General features: G+C 42.8%; 2 protein-coding genes across 2 annotated transcripts; one reads left to right on the forward strand and one right to left on the reverse strand.

The window, feature by feature from the left end:
- The first annotated feature begins 15,143 nt into the window (after positions 1 to 15,143).
- Positions 15,144 to 17,368, forward strand: SMB (NAC (No Apical Meristem) domain transcriptional regulator superfamily protein). Its single transcript, XM_048687916.2, has 4 exons — positions 15,144 to 15,385; positions 15,533 to 15,739; positions 15,869 to 16,143; positions 16,236 to 17,368. Exons 2-4 carry the CDS (start codon positions 15,571 to 15,573, stop codon positions 16,896 to 16,898), a joined length of 1,107 nt encoding a protein of 368 aa, XP_048543873.1. The 5' UTR covers positions 15,144 to 15,385; positions 15,533 to 15,570; the 3' UTR covers positions 16,899 to 17,368.
- Positions 17,369 to 20,118: 2,750 nt separating this feature from the next.
- Positions 20,119 to 24,773, reverse strand: LOC125518583 (Acid phosphatase/vanadium-dependent haloperoxidase-related protein). The gene is made up of 5 exons (XM_048683395.2): positions 24,427 to 24,773; positions 24,218 to 24,352; positions 22,105 to 22,142; positions 21,934 to 22,000; positions 20,119 to 20,614 (listed from the first exon to the last, which is right to left on the reverse strand). Exons 1-5 carry the CDS (start codon positions 24,607 to 24,609, stop codon positions 20,231 to 20,233), a joined length of 807 nt encoding a protein of 268 aa, XP_048539352.1. The 5' UTR covers positions 24,610 to 24,773; the 3' UTR covers positions 20,119 to 20,230.
- Positions 24,774 to 25,043: the final 270 nt, after the last annotated feature.

Here is a 25,043-nt window from a genome sequence, read left to right on the forward strand (position 1 = left end):
AATTTTATTGTATGAGATGATCGTGTTTTGTAACGGAGTTATCGGCAACTGGCAGGAGCCATATGGTTGTCGCTTTATTGTATGAAATGCAATCGCCATGTAATTGCTTTACTTTATCACTAAGCGGTAGCGATAGTCGTAGAGGCAATAGTTGGTGAGACGACAACGATGCTTCGATGGAGATCAAGGTGTCAAGCCGGTGACGATGGTGATCATGACTGTGCTTTGGAGATGAATATCAAAGGCACAAGATGATGATGGCCATATCATATCACTTATATTGATTGCATGTGATGTTTATCCTTTATGCATCTTATTTTTGCTTAGTTCGGCGGGAGCATTATAAGATGATCTCTCACTAAATTTCAAGGTATAACTGTATAAGTGTTCTCCCTGAGTATGTACTATTGCTACAGTTCGTTGTGCCGAGACATCACATGATGATCGGGTGTGATAAGCTCTACATTCACATACAACGGGTGCAAGCCAGTTTTGCACACGCAGAATACTCGGGTTAAACTTGACGAGCCTAGCATATGCAGATCTGGCCTTGAAACACTGAGACCGAAAGGTCGAGCATGAATCATATAGTAGATATGATCAACATAGTGATGTTCACCATTGAAAACTACTCCATATCACGTGATGATCGGACATGGTTTAGTTGATATGGATCACGTGATCACTTAGATGATTAGAGGGATGTCTATATAAGTGGGAGTTCTTAAGTAATTTGATTAATTGAACTTTAATTTATCATGAACTTAGTACCTGATAGTATTTTGCATGTCTATGTTGTTGTAGATAGATGGCCCATGCTGTTGATCCGTTGAATTTTAATGCGTTCCTAGAGAAAGCTAAGTTGAAAGATGATGGTAGCAACAACACGGACTGGGTCCGAAACTTTAGGATTATCCTCATTGGTTCACAGAAGAATTACATCCTGGAAGCACCACTAGGTGACAAACCCGCTGCAGGAGCAACGCCAGATGTTATGAACACCTGGAAGAGCAAAGTTGATGACTACTCGATAGTTCAGTGTGTCATGCTTTATGACTTAGAACCGGGACTTCAAAGACGTTTTGAACATCATGGAGCATATGAGATGTTCCAGGAGTTGAAGTTAATATTTCAAGCAAATACCCGGATTGAGCAATATGAAGTCTCCAATAAGTTCCATAGCTGCAAAATGGAGGAGAATAGTTCTATCAGTGAACATATACTCAGAATGTCTGGGTACCACAACCACTTGACTCAGCTGGGAGTTAATCTTCCTGATGATAGTGTCATTGACAGAGTTCTTCAATCACTGCCACTAAGCTACAAGAGCTTCGTGATGAACTATAATATTCAAGGGATGGATAAGACGATTCCCGAGCTCTTCACAATGCTAAAGGCTGCGGAGGTAGGAATCAAGAAGGATCATCAAGTGTTGATGGTTAACAATACCACCAGTTTCAAGAAAAAGGGTAAAGGGAAGAAGGGGAACTTCAAGAAGAACAGCAAGCAAGTTGCTGCTCAAGTGAAGAAGCCCAAGTCTGGACCTAAGATTGAGACTGAGTGCTTCTACTGCAAAGGTACTGGTCACTGGAAGCGGAACTACCCCAAGTATTTGGCGGAGAAGAAGGATGGCAAAGTGAAAGGTATATTTGATATACATTTTATTGATGTGTACCTTACTAATGCTCACAGTAGCACCTGGGTATTTGATACTGGTTCTGTTGCTAATATTTGCAACTCAAAACAGGGGCTACGGATTAAGCGAAGATCGGCTAAGGACGAGGTGACGATGCGCGTGGGAAATGGTTCCAAAGTCGATGTGATCGCCCTCGGCACGCTACCTCTACATCTACCTTCGGGATTAGTTTTAGACCTAAATAATTGTTATTTGGTGCCAACGTTGAACATGAACATTATATCTGGATCTTGTTTGATGCGAGACGGTTATTCATTTAAATCAGAGAATAATGGTTGTTCTATTTATATGAATAATATCTTTTATGGTCATGCACCCTTGATGAGTGGTCTGTTTTTACTAAATCTTGATAGTAGTGATACACATATTCATAGTGTTGAAGCCAAAAGATATAAGTTTAATAGTGATAGTGCAACTTATTTGTGGCACTGCCGTTTAGGTCATATTGGTGTAAAGCGCATGAAGAAACTCCATGATGATGGGCTTTTGGAATCACTTGATTATGAATTACTTGATGCTTGCGAACCATGCCTCATGGACAAGATGGCTAAGACTCCGTTCTCCGGAACAATGGAGCGAGCAACAAACTAATTGGAAATAATACATACTGATATATGTGGTCCAATGAGTGTTGATGCTCGCGGTGGGTATCGTTATTTTCTTACCTTCACAGATTATTTGAGCAGATATGGGTATATCTACTTGATGAAACATAAGTCTGAAACATTTGAAAAGTTCAAAGAATTTTAGAGTGAAGTGGAAAATCATCGTAACAAGAAAATTAAGTTTCTACGATCTGATCGTGGAGGTGAATATTTGAGTTATGAGTTTGGTCTTCATTTGAAACAATGCGGAATAGTTTCGCAACTCACGCCACCTGGAACACCACAATGTAATGGTGTGTCCGAACGTTGTAACCGCATTTTATTAGATATGGTGCGATCTATGATGTCTCTCACTGATTTACCGCTATCCATTTGGGGTTATGCTTTAGAGACAGCTGCATTCACGTTAAATAGGGCACCATAAAAATCCGTTGAGATGACAGCTTATGAACTGTGGTTTGGCAAGAAACCCAAGTTGTCATTTCTTAAGGTTTGGGGCTACGATGCTTATGTGAAAAAGCTTCAACCTGATAAGCTCGAACCCAAATAGGAGAAATGTGTCTTCATAGGATACCCAAAGGAGACCGTTGGGTACACCTTCTATCACAGATCCGAAGGCGAGATATTCGTTGCTAAGAATGGATCCTTTCTAGAGAAGGAGTTTCTCTCGAAAGAAGTGAGTGGGAGGAAAGTAGAACTTGACGAGGTAATTGTACCTACTCCCTTATTCGAAAGCAGTTCATCACTGAAATCAGTTCCAGTGATTCCTACACCAGTAAGTGAGGAAGCTAATGATGATGATCATGAAACTTTTGATCAAGTCGTAGGTCAACCAGAGTAAGATCCGCACCAGAGTGGTATGGTAATCCTGTTCTGGAGGTCATGTTACTTGACCATGACGAACCTACGAACTATGAGGAAGCGATGATGAGCCCAGATTCCGCAAAATGGCTTGAGGCCATGAAATCTGAGATGGGATCCATGTATGAGAACAAAGTGTGGACTTTGGTTGACTTGCCCGATGATCGGCAGGCCATAGAGAATAAATGGATCTTCAAGAAGAAGACTGACGCTGAAGGTAATGTTACTATCTACAAAGCTCGACTTGTTGCAAAAGGTTTTCAACAAGTTCAAGGAGTTGACTACGATGAGACTTTCTCACCCCTAGAGATGCTTAAGTCCGTCTGAATCATGTTAGCAATTGCCGCATTTTATGATTATGAAATTTGGCAAATGGATGTCAAAACTGCATTCCTTAATGGATATCTTAAAGAAGAGTTGTATATGAGACAACCAGAAGGTTTTGTCGATCCAAAAGGTGCTAACAAAGTGTGCAAGCTCCAGCGATCCATTTATGGACTGGTGCAAGCCTCTCGGAGTTGGAATATACGCTTTGATAGTGTGATCAAAGCATATGGTTTTATACATACTTTTGGAGAAGGCTGTATTTACAAGAAAGTGAGTGTGAGCTCTGTAGTATTTCTGATATAATATGTGGATGACATATTGCTGATCAGAAATGATACTGAATTTCTGAATAGCATAAAAGGATACTTGAATAAGAATTTTTCACTGAAAGACCTCGGTGAAGCTGCTTATATATTGGGCATCAAGATCTATAGAGATAGATCAAGACGCTTAATTGGACTTTCACAAAGCACATACCTTGATAAAGTTTTGAAGAAGTTCAAAATGGATCAAGCAAAGAAAGGGTTCTTGCCTGTGTTACAAGGTGTGAAATTGATTCAGACTCAATGCCCGACCACTGCAGAAGATAGAGAGAAAATGAAAGTCATTCCCTATGCTTCAGCCATAGGTTCTATCATGTATGTAATGTTGTGTACCAGACCTGATGTGTACCTTGCTATTAGTTTAGCAAGGAGGTACCAAAGTAATCCAGGAGTGGATCACTGGACAGCGGTTAAGAACATCCTGAAATACCTGAAAAGGACTAAGGATATGTTTCTCATTTATGGAGGTGACAAAGAGCTCGTCGTAAATGGTTACGTCGATGCAAGCTTTGACACTGATCCGGGTGACTCTAAGTCACAAACCGGATACGTATTTTTATTAAATGGTGGAGCTGTCAGTTGGTGCAGTTCCAAACAGAGTGTCGTGGCGGGATCTACATGTGAAGCAGAGTACATAGCTGCTTCGGAAGCCGCAAATGAAGGAGTTCATATCCGATCTAGGTGTCATACCTAGTGTCGGGTCCAACGAAAATCTTTTGTCACAATACTGGTGCAATTGCCTTGGCAAAGGAATCCAGATTTCACAAGAGAACCAAGCACATCAAGAGACGCTTCAATTCCATCCGCGATCAAGTCAAGGAGGGAGACATAGAGATTTGCAAGATACATACAGATCTGAATGTTGCAGACCCGTTGACTAAGCCTCTCTCACGAGCAAAACATGATGAGCACCAAGACTCCATGGGTGTTAGAATCATTACAATGTAATCTAGATTAATTGACTCTAGTGCAAGTGGGAGACTGAAGGAAATATGCCCTAGAGGTAATAATAAAGTTGTTATTTATATTTCCTTATATCATGATAAATGTTTATTATTCATGCTAGAATTGTATTAACTGGAAACTTAGCACATGTATGAATACATAGACAAACAGAGTGTCCCTAGTGTGCCTCTATTTGACTAGCTCGTTAATCAAAGATGGTTAAGTTTCCTAGCCATAGACATGTGTTGTCATTTGATGAACGGGATCACATCATTAGAGAATGATGTGATGGACTAGACCCGTCTGTTAGCTTAGCACTATGATCGTTTAGTTTATTGCTATTGCTTTCTTCATGACTTATACATGTTCCTATGACTATGAGATTGTGCAACTCCCGAATACCGTAGGAACACTTTGTGTGCTAAAAAACATCACAACGTAGCTGGGTGATTATAAAGATTCTCTACAGGTGTCTCCGATGGTGTTTGTTGAGTTGGCATAGATCGAGATTAGGATTTATCACTCCGTGTATCGGAGAGGTATCTCTGGGCCCTCTCGGTAATGTGCATCACTATAAGCCTTGCAAGCAATGTGACTAAATGAGTTAGTTACGGGATGTCTGCAAAATGGAGGAGGATAGTTCTGTCAGTGAACATATACTCAGAATGTCTGGGTACCACAACCACTTGACTCAGCTGGGAGTTAATCTTCCTAATGATAGTGTCATTGACAGAGTTCTTCAATCGCTACCACCTAGCTACAAGAGCTTTGTGTTGAACTATAACATGCAAGGGATGAACAAGTCAATTCCGAGCTATTCACTATGCTGAAAGTCGTTGAGTCAGACATCCCTAAGGAGCATCAAGTGTTGATGGTGAATAAAGACACTAATTTCAAGAAAGGCAAGGGAAAGAAGGGAAACTTCAAGAAAGGTGGCAAAGCAGTTGCTCCTCTCATGAAGAAACCCATGGCTGGACCCAAGCCGGAGACCGAGTGCCTCTGTTGCAAGGGAACTGGCCACTGGAAGCGGAACTTGAAGGAAATATGCCCTGGAGGCAATAATAAAGTTGTTATTTATATTTCCTTATATCATGATAAATGTTTATTATTCATGCTAGAATTGTATTAACGGGAAACTTAGTACATGTGTGAATACATAGACAAACACAGTGTCACTAGTATGCCTCTACTTGACTAGCTCGTTGATCAAAATGGTTAAGTTTCCTAGCCATGGACAAAGAGTTGTCATTTGATGAACGAGATCACATCATTAGAGAATGATATGATTGACTTGACCCATCCGTTAGCTTAGCACGATGATCATTTAGTTTACTACTATTGCTTTCTCCATAACTTATGCATGTTCCTATGACTATGAGATTATGCAACTCCCGAATACCGAGGAACACTTAGTGTGCTATCAAACGTCACAACGTAACTGGGTGACTATAAAGATGCTCTACAGGTGTCTCCGATGGTGTTTGTTGAGTTGGCATAGATCGAGATTAGGATTTGTCACTCCGTGTATCGAGAGGTACCTCTGGGCCCTCTCGGTAATGCACATCACTATAAGCCTTGCAAGCAATGTGACTAAATGAGTTAGTTATGGAATGTAGCATTATGAAACGAGTAAAGAGACTTGCCGGTAATGATATTGGACTAGGTATGATGATACCGACGATCGAATCTCGGGCAAGTAACATACCAATGACAAAGCGAACAACGTATGTTGTTATGAAGTTTGACCAATAAAGATCTTCATAGAATATGTAGGAACCAATATGAGCATCCAGGTTCCGCTATTGGTTAGACTGGAGATGAGTCTCGGTCATGTCTACATAGTTCTCGAATCCGTAGGGTCCGCACGCTTAACGTTCGGTGACGATCGATATTATGAGTTTATGTGTTTTGATGTACCGAAGGTTGTTCGGAGTCCCGGATGTGATCACGGGCATGACGAGGAGTCTCAAAATGGTCGAGACGTAAAGATCGATATATTGGATGACTATGTTTGCACAGCGGAATGGTTCCGGGTGAGTTTGGGCATTTACCGGAGTACCGAGAGGTTACCGGAACCCCCCGGGAGGTATATGGGCCTTATTGGGCCATAGTGGGAGAGAGGAGAAGGAAGCCTAGGAGGGGGCGCCCCCCCCCCAAGCCCAATCCGAATTGGGTGCCCCCCCTTCCTTCCTCCTTCCTCCCCCTTCCTTCCTCTCTTAGTCCAACTAGGGAAGGGGGGAATCTAACTCCCGGTGGGAGTAGGACTCCTCCAGGGCGCGCCATAGAGGGCCGGCCCTCCCCCTCCTCCACTCCTTTATATACGGGGGAGGGGCACCCCATAGACACACAAGTTGACAATTGTCTTAGCCGTGTGCGGTGCCCTCCTCCACCATAATCAACCTCAGTCATATCGTAGCGGTGCTTAGGCGAAGCCCTGTTCCGGTAGCTTCATCATCACCTTCATCACGCCGTCATGCTGATGAAACTCTCCCTCGACACTCAGCTGGATCTAGAGTTCGCGGGGCGTCACCGAGCTGAACGTGTGCAGATCGTGGAGGTGTCTTACCTTCGATGCTAGGATCGGTCGGATCGTGAAGACATTCGACTAAATCAACCGCGTTGTCATAACGCTTCCGCTTACGGTCTACGAGGGTACGTGGACAACACTCTTCCCCTCTCGTTGTTGTGCATTATCATGATAGATCTTGTGTGTGTGTTGGAATTTTTTTGAAATTACTGCGTTCCCCAACAGGCATCATGCTGGAGATAGAAATGCTCACAAGGTATTGCGATCTGGATTTTATTGGCCTACTCTCTTTAAGGATGCTCGTAAGTTTGTCTCATCATGTGATGAATGTCAAAGAATAGGTAATATCGGTAAGCGTCAAGAAATGCCTATGAATTATTCACTTGCTATTGAACCATTTGATGTTTGGGGGTTTGATTACATAGGACCTTTTCCTTCCTCTAATGGGTATACACATATTTTGGTTGCTGTTGATTATGTTACTAAATGGGTAGAAGCTATTCCAACTAGTAGTGCTGATCACCACACTTCTATTAAAATGCTTAAGGAAGTTATTTTTCCAAGGTTTGGAGTCCCTAGATATCTAATGACTGATGGTGGTTCACACTTTATTCATGGTGCTTTCCGTAAAATGCTTGCTAAGTATGATGTTAACCATAGAATTGCATCACCCTATCATCCTCAGTCTAGTGGCCAAGTTGAACTTAGCAATAGAGAAATAAAATTAATTTTGCAAAAGACTGTCAATAGGTCCAGGAAGAATTGGTCTAAGAAATTAGATGATGCACTTTGGGCTTATAGGACAGCATATAAAAATCCTATGGGTATGTCTCCTTATAAAATGTTTTATGGAAAAGCTTGTCATTTGCCTCTTGAGTTAGAACACAAAGCATATTGGGCAGTTAAAGAACTCAAATATGATTTCAAACTTACTGGTGAAAAGTGGTTATTTGATATAAGCTTATTAGATGAATGGAGACAAGCATATGAAAATGCAAAGTTATTCAAAGAAAAGGTTAAAAGATGGCATGAAAAAAGAATTCAAAACGTGAGTTTAAAGTCAGAGAATATGTTCTTTTGTACAACTCTCGTTTCAGATTCTTTGCAAGAAAACTCCTCTCCAAATGGGAAGGCCCCTATGTCATCGAGGAGGTTTACCGGTCCGGTGCCATAAAAATAAATAATTCTGAAGGTACTAACCCGAAGGTTGTCAATAGACAACGAATAAAGCATTATATCTCAGGTACGCCTATTAATGTTGAAAGCATATTATCCAAACTTTGACACCGGAAGAATACATAAAAGAGTCCTTCCGGAACACTCCAGAATCGTCAAAATAAGGAGGTACATGATACGATAAGTAAACGGACTCCGAAAAATCTGCAAAATTATTTTTTTATCAGTTTTGGAATATTTTAAAATTTTGGAAATAAAGAAACTCCCAGGAAGCGTCCCCTGGTGGGCACAATACACCAGGGCACGCCAAGCTTGCCTAGCGCGCCCAGGTGGGTTGTGCTCACCTGGCACACCTCCCGTACTCCATTTTTCTTCCATGTGCTTGTTCTCCAAGATAAAAAATCTATATGTACTTCTCGAAACCTGTTAACCACCGTATCGCGGAGAAAATCCTCCGTTCTCTTTTCTTGCTGTTTCTGGTCAGATTTGCCAAGCTAGGCATCATGTCGTCCTGCTCCTCCAACCACATGGAAGAGGATGCTTGGCTGATGAAGATCGAGACGAAGAGGGAGGAGCCCACGGATGCTAACAAGGGAGACAAGGGCAAGGAAACTACTATAGATCCATCCCCGGTGGCAACACAAGCATTGTTGGCCGAGGAGGAGGAGGAGGAAGATATCCTTAAACCCTATATTACTCACCTTACACCTGCTGAGATTGAAGCGTTTCGTGTCTTTGAAGCAGTTCGTATACAAAATAAGAATCTCACTCGCAAAAATATTCTGCATCAAGAGCATATTGCCTATCTCTGGAGCGACATCCGTCAGCTGCAGGATCTCTTGACCCTTAAGGACAAGATCTCTTCCTCACCACCAAAGGAGAACTAAGTATCAGGTATGGGCACTCCCCTTGGCTTCCGCCAAGCTTGGGGGAGGTGCCCCGGTATCGTATCATCCCACTATCTTTTTACTTTTACTTATTTTAGTTCAATCTTTTGCTTAGATGAATAAATTTTAGTTCGATCTTTTCTTCTTCTTCTAGAAGTTTGCTTAGTGATCCATCATTGCAATCATGTGCAAGTTATATAATGAAGCTAGTTTGAGTTTTTACTTTCATTACTTTCATGTTGCAAATAAAGAAAAGAAATAAGAAAGAAATAAAAAGAGAAAGGAAATAAATAAAAGAGAGGAAATAAATCAATATGATCATACACTAATCCTATGGTAGGTGATAGCACCACATAAGGAAAAGTATAAGTAAGAAACTTTTATTAGAGATTGACAAACATAGCATTAGCCAATGATGCAACTCATGAAAGAATTAATAAGGGAAGAGAAGATTCACATATAGATATACTATCCTAGAAATCTTTTGTGATTGTGAGCCCTCATCAAAATATTATATGCCAAAATTGTTGACGTTAGACAAGGAAGACAACTTAATGGTTTATGTTTGTTTATATTCACATAGAAGTCATGTTGTCATAGATCCTTTAACATGTGATGCCTGCCCCCTATCTTTGCTAGCCAAAAATTCTATACTAAGTAGAGATACTACTTGTGCATCCAAAAAACCCTAAACCCAAATCTTTTTCAAGTGTCCACCATACCTACCTAGGGATTGAACAAGATGCCTCAAGTAAGTTGTCATCGGTGCAAAAAGGCAATAAAATTGCTTCTAAATATGTGAGATATTTTAGTGTAAGAGAAAATCGAGTGTTACACGAACTTGGATGACAACGAATAAAAGCGACAGACTGCATAATAAAGGTTGTCATCTTAAGGGGCAATGTAACGTGACGTTCTTTTGCACTAAGGGGTTGAGCATACAAACAAATAAGCGCATGGCAACCTCTGCTTCCCTCTACGAAGGGTCTGTCTTTTACTTTTATGCAAAAAGTCGAAGTTTTCTCTCTATTCCTTTTTATTTTTCTCTTTTTGGCAAGCATCATATGGCGAGGAAAGATCTAGGCACATATGTCCAGTTGAATATAGATGGCATGAGTTATTAATGTTGACATCACCCTTGAGGTGAGTATGTTGGAAGGCAAAATCGTAAGACCCTATCTTTCTCTATGTCCGGTTGAAACATTTTGTTCATGGGTACAAGGTGAGTGTTAGCAATCATAAAAGACTATACGATGGTTGAGTATGTGGACTTGCATTAAAGTCTCCGACTCGTGACTCTTCCTGCAAAGATGACGAATTGTAGTTGCAAAGTTGACTGAGAACATAGTTAATTGGTTTCTAATAAAGTTTTTGCTTTATACTTCGATTTTGTGATGAACTATTACTTATTCATAGGAAGTATATGATGAAAGTTCTATGATAAAAGTCCTTTGTTTAATCTTGTTGTTGTTATAATAATTAACATGATGCTTCTATGTCCATATTTCGTTTTTTATCGACACCTCTCTCTCAAAGCATGTGGACATGTTTTTCGATTTTGGTTTTCGCTTGAGGACAAGCGAGGTCTAAGTTTGGGGGAGTTGATACGTCCATTTTGCATCATGTTTTCTTCCTGTTATTTACAATGTTTTTATCCATAATAATGCTTTTTGGAGTAATTCTAATGTCTTTTCTCTCATAACTTGCAAGGAACACGCCAAGAGGGAGAATTCCGGCAGCTGGAAATCTGGACCTAGAAAAGCTACGTCAGGCCACCTATTCTACACAACTCCAAATGGGCTGAAACTTTACGGAGATTTTTATGAAATATATAAGAAATATTTGAGCCAATAAGTACCAGAGGGGGGCCACCAGGTGGGCACAACCAACCTGGGCGCGCCAGGCCCCCCTGGCGCGCCCTGGTGGGTTGTGGCCTCCTCAGCCCACCTCCGGTGCCCATCTTCTGGTACATAAGTGGTTCTGACCTAGAAAAAATCACAATAATACTTTCGGAACGGAGCACCGCCGCCTCGAGGCGGAACTTGGGCACGAGCACTTTTGCCCTCCGGCGGAGTGATTCCGCCGGGGGAACTTCCCTCCCGGAGGGGGAAATCATCGTCATCATCATCACCAACAATTCTCCCATCTTGGGGAAGGCAATCTCCATCAACATCTTCACCAGCACCATCTCATCTCGAACCCTGGTTCATCTCTTATATTCAATCTTGTTACCGGAACTATAGATTGTTGCTAGGGGGTGACTAGTAGTGTTGATTACATCTTGTAGTTGACTACTATATGGTTTATTTGGTGGAAGATTATATGTTCAGATCCATTATGCATATTAATACCCCTCTGATCATGAGCATGTTTGTTGTTTGTGAGTAGTTACCTTTGTTCTTGAGGTCACGGGATAAATCATGTTGCAAGTAATCATGTGAATTTGATATGTGTTCGATATTTTGATAGTATGTATGTTGTGATTCCCTTGGTGGTGTCATGTGAACGTCGACTACATGACACTTCACCATATTTGGGCCTAAGGGAATGCATTGTGGAGTAGTAAATAGATGGTGGGTTGAGAGAGTGACAGAAACTTAAACCCCAGTTTATGCACTATTCCGTAACGGACCGATTGGATCCTAGAATTTAACGCTATGGTTAGGATTTATCCTTAATACTTTTCTCGTAATTGCGGATGCTTGCGGGAGGGTTAATCATAAGTAGAAGGTTTGTTTAAGTAAGAACAGCACCTAAGCACCGGTCCACCCACATATCAAATTATCAAAATAGCGAACACAAATCAAACCAATATTATGAAAGTGATTAGATGAAATTCTGTGTACCCTCAAGAACGCTTTGCTTATCTTAAGAGACCGTTTTGGCCTGTCATTTTCCTTAAAAGGATTGGGCTACCTTTCTGCATACTTGTTACAATTATCGTTACTTGCTCGTTACAGATTATCTTGCTACCAAACTACTCGCTACTTACAATTTCAGCACTTGCAGACAATATCTTACTAAAAACTACTTGTGATTTTCTTCTGCTCCTCGTTGGGTTCGACACTCTTACTTATCGAAAAAAGCTACAATTGACCCCCTATACTTGTGGGTCATCAATACTCAACTTAATTATTAGGGAAACAATTAGAATTGATGGCGCTCATCGCTCCGAGAGCGTGACACACACCCATGGTTAACATAATTCTTCTTCACCCAAGCACATACCCATTCTCCTATCTCTTTGGCTTCTCTATGTCATCATTGCGCCTCGATATCATCTTTTGATGCTCCTCCTCCCAGCCCTCATTGTTGCAAGGCATAGACGACCTACATTAATGCCAACCACCGCACTACAGGGCCAGGTGCTAGTGTTGCAGGCGGACCAATCACTCATAGTGTGTTATTGCAAGCCGGCCATTGGACGCTATAAGACTGGCACTGGTGCTTCAAGCCATAGCAAGATGCTAAAATGGGGCCACCACTGATGCTTCAAAGGGACGACGACGGTGCTGCAAAGGACTAACGCCAATGTTGTAAGCTGACCGATAATGCTACAAAGCTTGTTACTGTTCTTCGGTGCCAACAACACTCACAGCGGTGGCGATGACACCCAAAGTTCACACGCGAGCATGCTGGGGGAGGCGTTGCGGAGGGGGGTTTGATCCAACGGTTACCTTCACCTAATCCTACGATGTGTGAGGCGATCGAGAGGGGGCTCATATCACCGGGCTTGGGGCTAGCACTGCCCTAAGTTTTAACATGTATGGAACGCCATAGGAAAGATACTATAAAAACATGACTAATCTTGAGGGCTAAAAAGTGATAAGAAGTCCTTAGACATAATATGTGTGCACAAAAAACTTGTACACATAGCAACTAAAAGCGTCTTAAGAATACCGACCATTAGATATTTTTTTTCTTTTAGCTGATGCTGATATATCATCGTGTAATCGGTAGAGACCATACTCAAACCTCCTCTTGTGTGCGCCCTCTGCGATCTGCCGCCACCTAGCCAACCAGAGCATCCCATGTTATCCGTTCGCCCACGCATAATGTGCCTTTCCTCGGCTCCCTTTCGTTTCTTGGCATGTTCCGCCCGATCCTGGAATTGTGCCAGGATCGTGTGGAATATACCAAGTAGCAATCGCGTGAGTCATTAGACATAGCATCATGCACGGATGAGTGGAGGAATGGGATGCTTTGATTAGACAGGTGTCGGCAGATAGCAGAAAGTGCACACGAGGAGATTTGTGTACAGTCTCCACCTCTTTTTCCCCCAAACAATATCAGTGCTGTTTTACTCACATAGGGTCACTCGATCGTTGTGCCGACGTTCCACGAATTGCTGCCTAGCTAGCTTGCCATCGTGTGTACGTAGGTACATGCGTGACCACGACGCAGAGATGAGATATAGATCACGAACCCCATGGACAAGCGCGTACGTGGAAGTTCTCGTGTCTTAATTCATTTCTTTCCTAGCTAGCTGTGCATGCAGTGACTGTGTCTCTACGTTGCTTTGGTTCCCTATGTCACCTTGATCAATGTGCTGCACTGTACATGTAGCTCTTCAAATACGCCATCCCTCGGCCCGTATATATGTGATCTTTTACCCCGTGTGATTTCCATGCTGTGTACGCCTTCCTACATACGCTGTAATTATACTGTCAATCATGTTACGTAAAGATCCTATAATACCTTTGCAGAAAACTGTCTGTGACTTATATAAGCACTTCCCCGCAAGAAAAAGAGACTTATATAAGTACTTCCTTTTCTAGAAAACGCATATAAATTCTAATAGTCGTACGTTAATTGTCTATATGTGTTACTGCCTAACCATATACTACCTTCGTCCTAAAAATAAGTGTTTAAAGCTTAATACAATTTCATATTAAAGTTAATATAAAGTTAAGACATTTATTTTGAAACGGAGGAAGTATATAGAATACAGGAGGTACATCATACCGAAGTGCTACACCTTTTTTTCCTTTTTGCGAATGAAATGTTACATCTTAACCATATATCCAGAAAGTTACCAGTCGTCTGACTGGACAGAGAGTTGACAACGAGCTAGCTATAGCTGGTTAAGTAATTTCAAGACGAGATGCCACGCAAAGTCACTTAGTAGTAACACAACTTTCAAATTTACCTAGGCTGAGATCTCTAATCGGGACGAGTAAAGTAACAAAAGTCATTCCTACGGCCAAGACAAGATCACAAAGATTAGGCATTAATCTAAAGCGCGGCGCAAATAAAGTAAGGCGATTTGCAGGGAATAGAAGAAGAATGGAGAGATTGGGATTTGGGGCGATGGAATTAGAGTTTAATTCCCCTGTTCCCCTGACTCCCACGTGCAAAGTCCAAACTGGAGCACAGATAGTCTACCACTCTACCGCATAGTACTACTTCTTACAGACTAACCCTCCTTGCTCACTTGCTCTCTCCAACACATTTTTCTCTCTCAGAAAGAACAAACACCGATAATCGGCCTCGATAATTTTGCATGGCAGGGGCGCATCTGCAAAAGATCACACAAGAATGATACATTACTGTTCCAGATGGAGACACCAGGTTGCTCCTTCTGAGGCCAGTTTTGGGGCAGGGTCCCCTAATCAAGGGACAATACCCCCTTCTTTTCATTTAGTCCTTCCAAAACTGCCCCAAGACATGCCTGGTCCATATTATTACATGTGCATGGACGCTAGTATTGTGATCCTATCAGTATGGTCAATGCTCTCGTAAAGAATTTAGCTACCTATATAGTATGGCACCAATGGCCAGCTCAAACCCATCCATGCACAGCACAGGCAGTATATACAACATTTTATAGACCTAGGGTTTGTCTCTGGTGAGCATCTTGGACTGGCTAACCCTGCTGCCTCGCCGCTTCCCCTTTCCATATAACCCGTCACATCCTCCTCACTTCCCTTGCACCATCGTCTTCCTCCTGTTTCTCTTGTTTCTCTATCTATCTATCCTTCGTTGCTGCGGGGAGAAACCAGGCGGCCGGGCACAAAAGGCAGCAGGAGATCTCCAAGGTGCGTGCTCTTCCTCTTGTACTTTTTTACCTCTATCTATGCATGATGAGGAAGGTATATAGAGGAAAAAGGCTGTTAATGTGAGAGGAGCTTCTGATTTGGTTTTGCTGACTGGCTCCACACATGGTGCTTGCTTCTTCTTCTCAGATCGATCTTAGGGCCGGCGAGGGAGATCGAGAGCCAGCATGCATCCGAGTGGCGGCGCGCTGTCAGTGCCACCGGGCTTCCGGTTCCATCCGACGGACGAGGAGCTCCTCTACTACTACCTGAGGAAGAAGGTCGCCTATGAGGCCATAGATCTTGACGTCATCAGGGAGATCGACCTCAACAAGCTTGAGCCATGGGACCTCAAAGGTAGGCGACCAAGCCGGCCGAGGCCCCCATATTCAGGCAGCTAACAATAATCTGATGATGGGGTATTAATTAACTCAGATCGTGCTGACAAACTATATGCATGTGTCGTGTCATGTAATGGCATGGCAGATCGGTGCAGGATAGGCACGGGCCCTCAGAACGAGTGGTACTTCTTCAGCCACAAGGACAAGAAGTACCCGACGGGGACGCGGACGAACCGGGCCACCACGGCGGGGTTCTGGAAGGCCACGGGCCGCGACAAGGCCATCTTCCTCGGCAGCGGCGCCAGGAGGATCGGCATGAGGAAGACGCTGGTGTTCTACGTCGGGAGGGCTCCCCACGGCAAGAAGACCGACTGGATCATGCACGAGTACCGCCTCGACGAAGACAACGTCGAGGTCCAGGTAGGCAAAGCATTCATCAGACACAAACTGAAAGCAAGTCTCACAGATACTGGCTGTCTTTTCTTACCAGTATAATTTGGTCCGAAATGCAGGAAGATGGCTGGGTGGTGTGTAGGGTTTTCACCAAGAAGAGCTACACGAGAGGCATGAACCCGGCGGAGATGGCGGGGTTCGACGACGACGAGCTCCTCCACCCCTTCCCGGTCCCAGCTTCCGCCGCCGGCGCGATGCAAATGGCCACGGACCAGAAGCACATCATGCACAACCCCGGCCACCTCATGCAGCAGCAGCAGCAGCACTACGACTTCCCTTCCTTCGACGCGTCCATGCAGCTCCCGCAGCTCATGAGCGCCGAGCACGAGCAGCAGACGCTCTCCTCCTTCCTCCCCGGCGCACCAGCCGCCGTCGCCATGAGGCCGCACGAGCTCGAGTGCTCACAGAACCTGATGAAGCTCACGTCGAGCGGCACCAACGGAATGCTCCACCATCACGGTGGCGGTGGCGGTGGAAGCGACGCCCGCTTCCCCGGCACGGATTGGTCCATCCTGGACAAGCTCCTCGCCTCGCACCAGAACCTGGACCAGCTCTTCCAGGGCAAGGTTGCCGCCGCCGCAGCAGCATCAATGGCGCCTTACCAGCAGCACCAGCAGCAGCTCATGGAGCAACTTGGAGGCAGCAGCACCTCCTCCATGCAGAGGATGCCACTGCAGTACCTCGGCTGTGAGGCCGCCGACCTCCTCAGGTTCTCCAAGTAGTTAAATGGAGCTTTGCCTAGCTAGCTGCCATGCTATAGTACTGTTGATCTGATCAGCTCCTGTTTTTCATGTTTTTGTTAAGACCTGGTTCATTTGATCGTCGATCTACCTTGGTACGGAATGCGTCTAAATGTGTATAAAGGGAATTTTTGTATATGTCGCTTCGAGTTTGCCTTAATTTGTTTAACCTGCAAAGTTTGGAGCAAGTATTATTTAGCTACGCTATGCTTATTAGAGCAGATAGGTCAGTTAATTTGCTCCACTAAGGTGGTATATTCATTCAACAAATTAATGGCAAACTCGAAGTCACATTTACAAAGAACAATCTAGCAATGCATACGCGTTGTGGAGCTAGCCTGGTTGGACACAATGAGGATATAGTTTTGAGGTTTCAATTTGGCTGGACTTGCTTCGTAGGTTTCTTGTTGGAGATCAGTGTGAAGAGAGATAGTGGGGCCTTGGGGGCTGTTTATATGCCCTGTACTATGGGTACTTGTTCCCTTTCATGACTTCAGAGTGTCTGGTTTCCATTTTTTCCTGTGTTTACTAAAGATGGTTGTTACAGAAATTGCTTGCAATTATTTCAATGAGATTTGGTTGAATGAATAATTAGTATTTGGATTAACAAATGAGAATTTGGAAGTAAAATACATACATTTTATTGTATTTAATTATTATATCGTTGTAGGATATTTATGAGCATGCATGATGCATGTAAGGTGGGCCTTTTCCCATGAGAATTAGAGCTAGTGAGAATCAACTATTTAGGTATATAGGATATAGGATTCAGGGGTGCTCATAAATGATTTGATTTGTATAGATCAAAAACATCAATGGATTAGATTTGAATGGTATCAAGCTGAGGCTTGAATTTGCTTTTTCAAAATACTAAGATCGACGTGGGAGAAAAAGTTCAGGATTAGAGCTAAGAACATTGGTTCAATGACTTTATGATATTTTTCATGAAAAAATAATATGCTTAGGGAAGATAAATAGTTTAATTTGGTCATCTGAATTTTGGAACTGGGGTAAGGTGAAGAAAACATATGATTTCTTGTTTTTGTGAGGAATGAGAATGTATAGTTTTGTTTACTATTCATGATAAGATGATCATAGATATTTGAGACACATATCAGTGGTTACCAGAGATCTTATTAACTATGAAAGAATCTTCGTGTTTGATTTTCCGTTCTGTTCAAGCGATAAAAGGGGAGTATAAATCCAAATTAAACATAAGGGTGAGCTTTTTCAGAAAAAAAGTTATACAAGTTCATTCGAAAACATAAGGATAACAAAATTCAAATAACTAAGGAAAAATTAACTCAATCCTTCACACAAAAATACTTACTTAAATTTTACGACTAAAACTTTTTTTCATGAGAAAGGGGTAAAATTGTTTTACTCACCATGCATGGTAAACAGTTGAGAGAATTTTCTGCAATGGAATATATCAAGCTAGTCTTGTTAAGTTGCGCAATGGAATATATCGAGCTAGCCTTGTTAATTTCCACAATAGAAGGTGATGTTTTTTTTTCTAATATTGCATGTTGCTGAAGGTGCCATATTTCAGATTAACTCAACGTCAAAAAAATTGCGAAATGGATTAAGGCCATATATTAAGTATCACAAGTCTTTGCAAACACACCCTTACATAAAGAATTTACATCCAGTTCCTTAGGTGTGCCAAATCTTCTTCCTTCTGCATCCTTTGTAAATATCAAGGCAAGATTGCTATAGTAAATGTGTTGGTTTCATGTGTCAAGCTTTTGATCTAGCAGGGTTTGTATCCGGGAATGACACTAGATAAACTTTGGACCTTTGTGTTTTGGCTAGCCAAAATGAGTAGAGTAAGGTTTTTCTATTGAAGTAATTTTGTCAAGTTCCAAACCGTTTCCTCTCCTGACCCTAGCAGGAGGCGATCTTCGGCGCACCACGCTCCTCCGTTGGTCGGTCGCCGTCCCCCTCCTCCTCCGCTGGCCCTACAATAAAGTCGTCTCTGGTGACGCTTCGTTGATAGTGGCTTTGGTGTCTACCGGCGAATAATTATTCCTTGAGATATCCCATCTCGATAGTGCTTCCTACGACGTTGATGGTTCACGAGCGTTGATGGTGAGGCTAGGGTTTGCAGGGTTTGTCGGCGGTGGCGGCGGCGGCTTCCCTTCGTAGTTGGGTCGTCCGGCCTCATCGTTGTCACGTAGGTTTGCCCTCCGTACGCGGTGGGAGTGAGGCATGCAAGATTACTTGGAGGTCAGTCTCTTTGATCTACAGCTCTTCTAGTTGTGATGGCTTCTTCTCCAGGGCAATGTTTCGATATGTCCATGGCCTTGAGGATTTGCAGTCCGTGGTAAACAATGTTGGGCTAGCTCCGGTTCAAGCGGCTTGCGACGGTGCATGTATTGTCGGGCCGTTCAAGAGGAAGAAGAGAGTCGCCCCGGGGACTTCAATGTAACTTCTTAGTTTACAGGGTTGTTTTTAGCGTTGGTTGGTTAATAGATCCAAGTGTCCGCCCCCCCCACAAAAAAAAATCTATTCATTCTTCTGCAGAATTATATTATTGGTATTTTTATTTAACTTTTAGATAATTATGTTATTACGGTAGGGCTTTTTTACCAGAGAGCTGAGTTAAAAGAAGTGCTAAAACTACACAAAAATCTTGGTATGTCAAATATGTGCATTTTACCTTATCAACAAGAATTGGTGACTTTACATCCATGCTTATAAACAGTTGGAACTTTGCCCTCCTAAATTGGACAATTAGGTCACTTGTTACCTTTTTTCTTTTCTTCCTTGCGTTACAACTTCAGAAAGGTCTTTTGAGTTTGAATAACCCGAGTCGGAATCTCGCTGCCATTATCCGGTACTCGCATGATCAACTGTTGTACAGTGCAGGTGCAATTCAATTTGAGCCCTGCACTAAGACCAATGAATTTACCTATTTATCAAACAGCGTTACATTAAGAGAAAGCAACGCCAGATGCGTCACGCTTCCTCCTCCTCACCGTCTGAGTTAACTAATCGTCTCCCCACGCACATCAAAGCCCCTGTTGATGAGCACATATGAGCATAAACATATACTCCTCCTACTGAAGCGAGTACCCTTCTCTGTACTCTTACAGAAGAAATGGCAGCTGCCGCGTTGCAATGTCCAATGCAGCAGCATCAAGTCAGCAGCCGTCCGTGTCCAGGCTCAGACTCCGGTTAACCGGTGCATAGTCAAATATGTACGTAGCAATCAATCAGCCACTTGTGTTGTTTCTTCACGTAAAAATCTAGTATATGTACCATACACGTAATCAATCAATGTTGTAAAAGAATAATGGAAGTGGTGGTTGTTACAGTATCGCGTGGACGGCTAAGCTTACAACAAAGCCTAGCAAGGCGCCGGCTGTGACCTGCGCCTCCGTGTGGCCGACGGACTCGCTCAGCCGGCCATGCTCCTCTGTCAACTCGGTTAGCTCTGGCACTGAGCTTTGGAGGGAGCTCCATCTAGGCGGTTTTGTCGCGTCGTTGCGCGTCGAGGAGGGGATGCCGTTTGAACGCTGCAACGTAGATGCGTCCCGAGGAACGAAGACGAGCTCGCGGTTTGCGGGGAGGAGTTCGGAGGTGGAATTCACCTGGCCACCACCGTCCTCCTGAACTTGAGTCGTCGTCTGCTCCCGCAGGGCCCATAGCTTGTTCAAAAGCCTTGCGTGCTTGCCCACCTCTCTTCTGACTCCCTGTTTAATAAAACAACAAATAAGCATGGGATGAGCATTAGCTACGGTGGTTTTAGTATTTCCTTGTGAAAGCGCACAACGAAATTCTAATCTGCAACGACGCTATCAAGCTTCATGTAAGATTTTTTGCAGGCCATTAACAAAGGTCAGATTTAGTTTGGCATAAAATGCAGTATGGATGATAAATAGATGGGAACATGTACCGGCCATGTACCCTAACAACTTGCAACAGACAGGGATACCCACTACAGGGCCTCACAAAGAAAACATGGGTACTAACTGAACTGGTCAAACTTTTTACAGCTGCATCCCACACCAGGCTGAGAAGAAATTAACCATGTTCAAATGCACTGACGAAGTCGGTGGCACCGACAACGATATATGCAATTACATAGTGGAGGCTAGATTATGGCATGCACTGGTTTTAGACGTGCACAGAATCAGAAGGGGGGGGGGGGGGGGGGGGGAGGGGAGTGTTCACAGACTGATGCCCTGAAAGTCACAACTCATGTAAAGGTACAGGATAGTGCTTCATACTTCAGCGCAAGCTGGCATTTCTTTTCACTAGAATATGTCAGCTAATAGCAGGGGCATCCTACATGCAAACTACAAAGTGCAGCTCACCATGTTCTGTCTTTTTTGGACGTGTTGGGATTGCAAGCAAAGTGTGAGGAAATTAGAGGCAGTCCACATGGCATGTCTACAAGATTCAAGAGGGGAGAGGCAAAAAGCAAATGTACCAGACCAATATCGTTCCTTAATGGATGTTCTTCTTTTTTATCTTATGTGTGTGAAACATGATTGTTAAACATCTAACACCTTTGCCCTTCCAGTTTCATGAAAAAGAAACCACAACAGCAACAGCAACAGCAACAGGGAGATCTAGGCCAATACAGCAGAGATGAAGAGTCCTCTGAGTATTAAGGGAGTTACATTTCTGATAACGAAATATGTTCCAGTATTCATACCAAGTCTCGATCAAATGAATCCCAAACTTGAGTTTTGCAAGTTTCGTGAAGAAACGCAACAGAAATGGGGAGATCTAAGCCAATCAATACAGCAGAAATGAAGAGCCCGCTGGATATTAATAGAGTTACATTCCTGGTAATGCAGCATGTTCTCATGTTCGTACTAAGTCTCAATCAAATCAATGTCAAACTTAAGTTTGCAATACTTTGGAATTTAGCAGATTGGGATTGCAAAAAAAAAAAAAAACTGAGACACAACACCCGATCACCGGCAACTTGATGTTGATAAATGGACAGATTGATAATTTAGCAGACATAAGAGAGAAAATAAAAGCATTAAATCTACCATACCTGAGCATCATACATTACAAGCGAGGCAAATATCACCGACATCCCGAATATGGAGTCACCAAACCCCCTGCATTCTAAACCCCGAATCAACAATAAAAAAACACAAAAACTAGGGGCAAAAACAAGCACAAACATGTCAGCCCTGATCTAAAGCATGTTAAAGAAGCTAACCTTTCTAGCGCAAGCGAGGTAGTCACTGCCACAACTGCCTACAACATGAGGAATAATAGTTAGAACCATTCGAAATTTCAATTGTCACTTTGGCAAGAATTAATAGTTTTACCTCTCAAAAATATATGATTGTACGCTTGAATAAGAACTAACATGTTGTGATAATACCTTGCTCCATTCCTATTCCATAGTACATGTTTCCTGATGTAACTTTTTCTTTTTACTAACAAAGCAACTCAAGAATCCAAACACCATTCTAAGTGTTGATTTGTGATTCTAATTATGACAGTGCAAATGGAAAGCATGATGATGAATGGGAGCATAGAGTTGTCAGCCTCTGTACATAGGGACAGTAGTGTGTACGTATTTATATAGTTTCTGGATTTATTTCCTTTAACAACTCACAGTAATTTGGTTGCCTTATAATGCCTTCGTTGGCCATACAGGATTAGTGGACGCCTTATTGTAAAACTCCCTGGTTGTAACTTTCCTCATATAGTTGAAAGTCACATCTGTCCCTGTGCATCTCATGATTTGGGTTCACCATTTTAAATACATGTCTCACGTGTCCTTAATTTTATTCTCTTTTACGATGTGTTTGTGTTGTGCTTGCACTTCAGAAGCCTCTATGAAACAAACTCATTAGATAGATGCCCACAAATTAATTATTCACCGCGATAGATAAGAGATATATGACCGACAAATAAAAATCTGCAACTAGATGCAGGCACCGCACAACCCATTGTGAAAGTACATTTTGTGAGTTCTCACAAAACAAGAAAAAAATAATAAATGCACAAAAGTACAAAAGTGTGATCACTTGTGAGCCGTACAAAGGCACAAAATTGTGTGTACAATTGTCAATTGGTACTCCCTCTGTTCACAAATATAAGATGTTTTAGATATTTCAATATGGACTACATACGTACTGAAATGACTGAACAAACACGCAAAAACGTGTCTATATACATCCGATCACCAAAAAGTTAAAACATCTTATATTTGTGAACGGGGGGAGTATGTTATAAAATGCAGTACGGCCGTGATTTTCTTTCGAACTGTTTTCAAACTTCAATATGCATATTCACAACATGGGGTGTGGATGCAACTAATTGTGGAAAGTCCGCATTTTCTTTTTATTTCCATTATTAACTTGTTGCCCTAGAATTTGCCCAAATTTCATAAAGTACCATGTTGTTTATGTTTCCATAAAGTACCATGACCCCTGGTTCTAACTTTCCTCATATAACTAACAGTCACCATTTTAAATACATGCCCCGTGGATCCTTATTTTATTTTTCTCTTATTACGATGCTTTTTTTAGCAGTAATGCTTCATTTCGAATTGTATTGTGCTTGTACTTCAGAAGCAATTCATGAATTGTATTGTGCAGGCACAGCCTATTGTGAAAATACAGTTCATGAGTTTTCAAAAAAAAAAATACAAATGCATAATATGCTGCAGTATGAGCATTTACAAAAATAAATCATACAAAAAATGTGATCACTTGTGAACCGTGCAAAGAAACGAAATCGTGTATGCAAAACTGGTATATAAAATGTAGTACAACCATGATTTTCCTTCAAAATGTTTTGAAACTTCGAGATGCATATTCACAATACGGGGTGCGGACACAAGTAATTGTGGTCCACGTTTCCGTTCTATCTCCATTCTTAATTTCTTATTACTTGTTGCCTAGAAATCATGCAGCCCAACTTTTTTTTATAAAGCATTATGCTGCTTCATTCTTGCAATGGAAGGGGTGAAAAGCCTTTGTTGTTGGCTCTAATTCTCTTCCAAAGTTTGACCAACAATAGATAATAAAAACAATCTACATCAGCAATATAACATACCGATCATTAGATTTTTCATTTGATGTTAAAATGTACTTTTCATCATCGTATAATGCTACTAGTACATCCAAATGTAAAGTACTATCCGTTTATAAAGTTGCACAGAAATGCAATGGCCAAAATAGCCTCTGGAAGGATTGTTTGACCCCCGTAACAGGAGCACAACCTTATCCCAGGGAGGGCCTAAGGAGAGCCAAACACGCTCTTGCGCACTACAGTGCAAACCGAAGGAATCAATGGTCAGTAGACGATGGTCTCACCGCTGAGTGGGTGGAGGGCATGCCCCCTGACTGGGCGGCGGCCTTGACGATGTCGATTTTGCCCCTGTCCCTGCCGGAGGTGAAGGGCTTGGCCAGCTGCCCGATCACGCCCGCCACCGTCGCCGCAATCAAGACCTTGAAACACGAGCCGAGTCCTTAGTCGACCGAAAAACGAAGGCGGCAGCCCGTTAAAGCTGGTTGCGGCGAACCTTGTTGTGCGCGAGCTCGGCGACGTCCTCCGGCCGGAAATGGAGGGAGGACGCGGCCGTGAGGGCCCGGCGGCGCCGCGGCCCGCGCCTCGGGGGAGACCAGGAGGAGGCCGGGGAGGAGGGGGAGGCGAGCGCCGGGGAGGGGGGCGGGCGGCGAGCGGAGAACGACTGGGCCATGGCCATTGGGTTCCCGGGAGGCGATGGCTGCGTGCCTGCCTGCCTGCTCCCTGCTGCCTCCCGCTTCCCCCTGCTGCCTCCCGCTTCCCCCTATTATTGAAAGAGTCGGACTCGGACCGGACCCAAATGGGATCTCTCTTCTTCCCTGTGAGGCTGTGACCTTCCTCTTGTTTTAATTTCGTCTTATCATTGTTGGCCTCAAGGGCTTATAAGTACTGCCATTTGCATCTCAAGGGCTTATTGGCATCAAAAAAAATCTCAAAGGCTTATCTGGATTACAGGAACTTATTACTCCCTCCGTCCAGATGGATAAGTCATCTTAGATTATGCACCGCGATCAAGACGGAGGTAAAACGAGAGAATTTAATGTTTATTTGCTAATAAATATCATTGCATGCAATGAACTGATCACTGCATGTCATTGAAAACATACACGCTCC

This window comes from Triticum urartu, chromosome 7A (assembly GCF_056163025.1).
Source record: "Triticum urartu cultivar PI428250 chromosome 7A, HENAU_Tu73, whole genome shotgun sequence".
Taxonomy (NCBI): domain Eukaryota; kingdom Viridiplantae; phylum Streptophyta; class Magnoliopsida; order Poales; family Poaceae; genus Triticum; species Triticum urartu.